At 34.5% G+C, this 7,721-nt stretch overlaps 1 protein-coding gene across 1 annotated transcript; it reads left to right on the forward strand.

Moving 5' to 3' along the window:
• Nucleotides 1-5,945: 5,945 nt before the first annotated feature.
• On the forward strand, nt 5,946-7,207 carry LOC131032540 (secreted RxLR effector protein 161-like). The gene is made up of 3 exons (XM_059210504.1): nt 5,946-6,483; nt 6,913-7,025; nt 7,175-7,207. Exons 1-3 carry the CDS (start codon nt 5,946-5,948, stop codon nt 7,205-7,207), a joined length of 684 nt encoding a protein of 227 aa, XP_059066487.1.
• The last annotated feature ends 514 nt before the right edge of the window (nt 7,208-7,721 follow it).

Below are 7,721 nucleotides of genomic sequence, written 5' to 3' on the forward strand. Positions count from 1 at the left end.
CACTTATATGGAACTTCTCATGCTCATTCATACTGTCTCTATACCATTATTCACATCGAGTCATGAGTTTATATAATAATTAAATATGGATCTAGAGCATATTATTGATGGTCATGTTGACCCCGTTTTGACCTTGATGCCAAAAAGTGTACATCGTGGCTAAGTTTTAATCATGGTTAAGTTTTGACTCCCATCTGGCATTATGAATGGTTGCGTGGCAGTAAAAGGTAAAAGCATATGTTATTTGACTAAGCGCTTATGTCACTTGGAAATAATGATCCACGTGGTGGGCAACGTGATATGGATTTCAAATAAGTTTCCTTTTTCATTTTTTACGGATGCTTAGTCTTGGTTAAGCTTGGAAAAGAAGTTTGATTATGTTCGCATTTCATTTCTACATTCTTCAAACCCTAGCTATCACTGTATCTTATGCTGAGAATGTAGAACGTTTTTCTTGAAGTTTGCACATGGGTTTTTGATATGTTTACCAGTCCAGTGAAAGCTTTCGATTGATAGTATTCTTGACTCTGTTCGTTGGAATAATATGAAGTTTATGTGGATTCTGTCGCCGCTTTTCTACAGGCGTTTTTTATGGTCTTCAAAGACAGGTATTATCTACAACTTTATTTTTTACAAGAGCAAATTAAAGGACGAAATGAAGAAAGCTTGTTACTCTCTGGTGGTTTTTCGAATCAGTTATGGTAAATTTTTTTTTGTTCATTCCGTTTTTTGGAAATGAAAAAAATGAAAGAGTTTTTGTTATTTTATCTTCTGTTAGTTGAAGAAGAGCTATTTATGTAAATAGAAAAAGAAAAAAATAGTTGCTGTAACTGTGTACCGTAAAACAGTTTCTCTTAACCCTAACGTGGGTTTTTGAAACTCTACTTCGTGAGTTTCTCATGGAGATTTGTCTTTTGGTTTTGGGTATAAAACAGTTTGTTCTCAGAACTATTGAGGAGAGGAAAACAGAGAAATACAGTGAGACAAGTGTGAATAAAGTGATAACATTAAAAAAGTGTCGTAGTTTACCAGAGATAGCCAAGGGGTTTCTTGAGAATCAATACTCTGTTTTTGTTACAGAGTATATGAGACTTTATTGATTCGAAACTATATTGTTCAGAGTATATGAGGCTTTATTGATTTGTAACTATATTGTTCAAAGATTGGATAGTGTTGATTTTATCCTTGAAGAATATTGTTTGAAAAAATTTTCATATGTACCGACTGGTAAAATATTCTCGCTCCAATCCCTGATGGTTTTGTGACTGAAAAATTTAAATGCATGCATAAAATCACCAGTGGCTGTAGCTCGAGTTGAAATATTCATTGATAAGAAGAGGGGTTGGTGCTCCTTGAGGCCTTGTGGTTTCTAAAACTTGTGAACTGAGTTGGTGCTCTTTTTGAATTAATATAAGGGATCTTCCGAGTGGTTTTTCTACCCCAAGAGGGTTTTCCACTCATGAAAACTATGGTGTTATGTGCATTGTCTTGTTTCATTCTGTTTTACTAGTTTATGCTCTAATACAACATATTTTTGCTCTCTTTATTTCATACTCTCTTATTGTTGGGTTTATGTAATGCAATATTTGAAGTACTCATTTAGACGTTGCAAGTTTGTGTAAAAGATTTAATACCATCTTTTAAAAGTCTGAATCAAGTGTTTTTAGTTGGTTATATGGTATATTTCATGTTTCATTAATGTATTCCATCAAGGTGTTAAGTCTCAGCCATCTGTGCATACTGTGAATTAAAATTGTCAGGTTCATAAAAGTATATCTTGTTAAAATTTGTCACACTCTGATTCACCCCCCCCCCTCTCAGAGTGTTTCCACTTCCAACAAGTGGTATCAGAGCTTAGGGTCCCTCATATAGGTCTGTCCTAGGGATTGTTCCTGGTCACTTGGAAGTTTTTTTTAATGGCTAAAACTCAGGAAGGTGCTTCACTTTCAAGAGCTCCTCTTTTTGATGGAACTGATTATGTGTTCTGGAAGATTAGGATGGAAACTTATCTCATTTCAGTTGATCTTAACGTGTGGAACATTGTGACCACAAAATATACAGTTCCTTCCATTATTCCTACTGATCCTGATGATAAAACCAAGTATGAGTTAAATGCCAGAGCTAAGCATGCTCTCTTATGTGGTCTCACTAAAGATGTTTTTGTTAAAGTCATGCATTGTTCTTCTGCTTATGATATTTGGAAAAAACTTGAAACCATTTATCAAGGGGATGCTAAGGTTAAGGAGTCTAAAATCCTTACACTCAAAAATCAGTTTGAATCTTTAAGAATGAAAGAAGATGAAACAGTAGCAAGCTATTTTCTTAGAGTTGATGAAATAGTAAATTCGAGAAAGGGTCTTGGTGAAGAGGTTGAAGAAAAGGAAGTTGTCAATAAAGTGATTAGAACCTTGTTACCCAAGTTTGAAACTAAGGTTTCAACCTTAGAAGAAAAGAAAAGTTTCTCTACCATGACACTTGATAACCTTCAAAGCATTCTTACTGCCTATGAGATGAGGATAGGTAATAATCCTTCTTTTTCAAAAGAAACAGCTTTTAAAGTAGAAAAGAAAGAAGAACTTGATAGTGAATCTGAACTTTCAGATGCTATAGAAGCCCTTTTTGTTAGAAAACTAAAAAAGAAATATAAGGGCAAATTACCTTTTAAGTGCTTTAATTGTGGCAAAGCTGGACACTTTGCTGCACAATGTCCTCTAAGTGATCAAAACAGTGAAGAGGAAAAACCAGAAAAATTCTACAAAAAGAAAATGTGGAATCCTAAAAGGAGATTTAATACCTTCAAGAAAAAGAAGAGTCTTTTTACTAAAGAAGACTCTGGAAATGAATCAGATGATTCACCTTGTGAAGGTGATGAAACTCTATTTATGGCAGAATTAGAAGATGTAACTAGCAAAACAAAAAATGAATTTGAAGATCTAGATCAAGGAGAAATTGATCTTGAAGGAGAATTTCTTTGTGCTTTAAAAGAAATAAAGAGATTAAAGAAACTTGTAGCTTCACATGAAAATTCAAATCAGATTTTACAAGTTGAGTTGAATGATGCAAATTTAGTGACTTCAAACTTGAAGTCCCTTCTTGAAGAAAGAGAAAAGAAAATTGAAACATTAGAACAACAGTCCACAAAACTTCAAAAACAAATTGAACAGTATGAAAGTACAATACATCTAAATGATATCTTGAGCAAGCAAAAGTTGCATAAAGATTTGGCTGGTTTAGGGTTTGATAAAGCTGAGTCATCAAGACAGAACACTAAGCTTACAACTAAGAAATCATTTCAGACTTATAACAGAACAAAATCTTTTAGATTTGGCTTCTTTCATGGATATTGTTTCTATTGCAATAGGTTTGGTCATAAAGTTAATACTTGCAGATTTCTGCAACAAAGATCTCCTATGTTTGGTTACAATCAAGGATATGACTTTCCTAACACAGTAAAGTGTAATAAGTGTAACACTTTTGGGCATACAACTATACAGTGCAAAACAAAGGTAAGTCCTAATAAAATATGGAAACCTAAGTTTGTATCTGGTATTGAGCAATCAATGATAGTGCAAACTGCACTTTTCTCAAATAAGAAATCTTTATGGGTGTTGGACAGTGGCTGTTCACACCATATGACAGGTGATAGAAATAAATTTCTGCATCTTGAAGATTTTAATGGTGGCTTTGTACGCTTTGGGGATAATTCAGGAGCTTATGTACGAGGTAAAGGTACATTACTACTAAATGATGATACTCCTATTCATGATGTGTACTTTGTTGAAGGGTTAAAGCACAATTTATTGAGTGTCAGTCAAATTTGTGATAGTGGTTACAGTGTATTTTTTAGCTCTCAAGATTGTACTATCAAAAATAAATCTGGTAAAATTGTTGCTGCTGGTTTAAGAACAATTGGCAATGTCTACAGTCTACTTGATTCCACTGACTATGAGAATAATGAAGGCATTTGTCTTATGGGTCAAATAGAAAAAAATTGGTTATGGCATAAACGCCTAGGACATATAAATTTTGACAATCTGATTAGAATTAGTAAAAATCAGAATGTTAGAGGTTTGCCTATTTTGAATAAACCATTCAATTCAGTTTGTAAAGCATGTTTGAAAGGAAAGCAAACAAAAATGTCTTTCAAATCTAAAGAACATTCTTCTACTAGACCATTACAGCTTGTACACACAGACTTATGTGGTCCTACAAGGACACAGTCAATAAATGGTGAAAAATATTTTATGCTTTTTGTTGATGACTATACCAGAATGGTATGGGTCACTTTCCTTAAACACAAATCCGAAGCATTTGATAGATTTAAGATTTTCAGAAAAATGGTTGAACAAGAATCTGATCTAAAATTGAAATGCTTAAGATCAGACAAGGGTGGTGAATTCACTTCACAAGAATTCATTGATTACTGTGAAAGACATGGTATTAAGAGACAATATGCTGCTACTCGTACACCTCAACAGAATGGAGTAGTTGAGAGAAAAAATAGAACAGTCAAAGAAATGGCTCGCACAATGCTTAATGAGGTAAATCTACCAGACAGGTATTGGAAAGAAGTTGTACACACAGCTGTTTACATTTTGAATCGTGTACAAATCAGGGTAAAATCTACCTTTACTCCTTATGAACTTTGGTATGGAAAAGCTGTTTCTATCAAATATTTCAAAATTTTTGGTGCCAAATGTTATCTAAAAAGAGATGAAGAAAATCTAGGAAATTTTGAGGCTAAAACTGATGATGGTATCTTTCTTGGATACTCTACTCATAGCAAAGCCTATAGATGTTTCAATAATAGACTGAATAAAATTGTTGAAACAATAAATGTCAGGTTTGATGAACAATTTTTGTTAAGTAATGATTTGCAGGATATTGAGGAAGAGGAAATTACTTTAACAAAGGTTGATCAAGTTCCTAAATCTGCAGAAACAGAAAAGAAAAATGAAATATGTTCATCAAGTTCTGATGAAGAAAATACAGAGAATTCAAATGCAGAGACAGGTATTCTCCATTATACACCCTCAAAAATTATAACAAAGAGACATCCTCAAAGTCAAGTTATTGGCAATATAGATGCAGGTATTTTGACTAGAAGAAGGGCAAAAACAACTGAACAAGCTCAACTGGCTGAACATTTTTGTTTGGTAACTGATTTCAAACCCAAAAATGTTTCTGATGCTTTATCTGATGAATGTTGGTTAAATGCAATGAAAGATGAAATCAGTCAAATAGAGAAAAACCAAACTTGGGAATTAGTACCTAGGCCAGATGATAAGAATGTGATAGGAGGCAAATGGATCTTTAGAAATAAGCTTGATGAATCTGGGAAGGTTGTTAGAAATAAAGCTCGATTTGTGTGTAAAGGTTATGCTCAGCAGGAAGGAATAGATTTTGGAGAAACATTTGCACCAGTAGCTAGATTAGAATCAATCAGAATTTTTCTTGCATACTCTTGCTATAAAAAATTTAAAGTTTATCAGATGGATGTCAAAACTGCCTTTCTGAATGGTTATCTCGATGAAGAAGTTTATATGGAACAGCCGGAAGGTTTTGAAGTTGCAGACAAATCTGATTGTGTATACAGATTAAAGAAAGCACTCTATGGCCTTAAACAGGCTCCAAGAGCTTGGTACTCTAGACTGGATAATCATCTTAGAACAAATGGATTCACTAGAGGTGCTGTAGATAGCAACTTATATGTTAAACTCGAAGGTAATGATGTCCTAGTGGTTGTGATATATGTAGATGATATCATTTTTGGCTGTAATAATGACTCTTTATCCAAAAAGTTCTCTAAAATCATGGAATTTGAGTTTGAAATGTCTATGTTTGGGGAACTGAATTTCTTTCTTGGACTTCAAGTGTTACAACTTCAGCAAGGTATCTTCTTGTCACAAACCAAATATGCCAAAGAGATGATTAGAAAATTTAATATGACAGATTGTAAACCAGTCAGCACTCCAATGGAAACAGGCTGTAAATTGACCAAATCTGATGACTCACCTGCAGTAAATCAATCTGAGTACAGGTCAATGATAGGAAGTCTATTATATTTAACTGCATCTCGACTAGATTTAATGTTTGTAGTATGTCTAGTCTCTCGCTTTCAATCTGCACCTAAACAATCTCATTTGAATGCTGTAAAACGAATCTTTAGATATGTTCAAGGCACACTAGATTATGGTCTTTGGTATCCCCGTAATAATGACTTCACTCTTGTTGGATTCACTAATTCTGATTGGGCCGGTTGTCTAGATGATCATAAAAGCACCAGTGGAGCTGCCTTCTTTCTTGGTGATTGTCTTGTTGCTTGGCACAGTAAAAAGCAAGATTGTGTCACTCTGTCCACCGCAGAGTCAGAATATATAGCAGCCACTGCATGTTGCACACAACTGATATGGATGTCTCATCAAATTACTGATATGGGCATTTCTACTATTAAGCCCATTTCAATCTATCGTGACAATACTAGTGCAATTGATCTTTCAAAAAATCCTATTATGCACTCTCGCACTAAACATGTTGCCATTAAACTCCATTTTTTACGAGATCAGGTGTTGGCTAATGAGTTTCAATTAGTGTTTGTTCCTTCACAAGCTCAAGTTGCTGATATATTTACAAAGGCTTTATCTAAAGACACATTTGAGAGGCTTCGCGATCGGTTGGGAGTTTTCTCTCAGTCTTCTATTCTTAGTTCCTGCACATATTAAGGGGGAGCATAGCTCTCTTCTGCGCAACAATGTGTTGTTTTGTTTCTTTGTCCTTGAGACAAAAAGGGGGAGAAAATTGTCATCTGGTACTCTATACAATTGTTTGCTCAGTGTTTGCTCAGCTCAGATTTTGGTCAGATTTTGGTTTTGGGATTCAGGCTATACAGGTTTTGATGGTTTTGGGATTCAGGCTATACAGGTTTTGATGTTACAGTTTTTGTATTCATGTTACAGTTTTTGTATTCAGCTCAGATTTTGGGACAATTGTTTGCTCAGCACAGTTTTGGGTTTGGTGCTATACAGGTTATCATTGCATCACATATCTAACAGGTTTTGGTATCTACAGTTTTTGGTTTTTGGTATCATTACATCACAGGTTCTGGTATTGTCACGTTTTGGCATTTTCTCTTGGACATAAGCTTAATACTTCAGTGACATACTCTTATTAACAGGTCTTATGGGCAGCATATTGTGTCATTTTTTGACACTTGATCTTTCTATGATACATATTTGATGATTACAGTTTTCCAGATTGCCTATTCTGTTTAGGTCATTGTTGGTATGGTATTTGTCATCAAGGACAAAGGGGGAGTTTGTTGACCCCGTTTTGACCTTGATGCCAAAAAGTGTACATCGTGGCTAAGTTTTAATCATGGTTAAGTTTTGACTCCCATCTGGCATTATGAATGGTTGCGTGGCAGTAAAAGGTAAAAGCATATGTTATTTGACTAAGCGCTTATGTCACTTGGAAATAATGATCCACGTGGTGGGCAACGTGATATGGATTTCAAATAAGTTTCCTTTTTCATTTTTTACAGATGCTTAGTCTTGGTTAAGCTTGGAAAAGAAGTTTGATTATGTTCGCATTTCATTTCTACATTCTTCAAACCCTAGCTATCACTGTATCTTATGCTGAGAATGTAGAACGTTTTTCTTGAAGTTTGCACATGGGTTTTTGATATGTTTACCAGTCCAGTGAAAGCTTTCGATTGATAGTAT

The sequence above is a fragment of the Cryptomeria japonica genome, chromosome 8, assembly GCF_030272615.1.
Source record: "Cryptomeria japonica chromosome 8, Sugi_1.0, whole genome shotgun sequence".
NCBI classification, from domain to species: domain Eukaryota; kingdom Viridiplantae; phylum Streptophyta; class Pinopsida; order Cupressales; family Cupressaceae; genus Cryptomeria; species Cryptomeria japonica.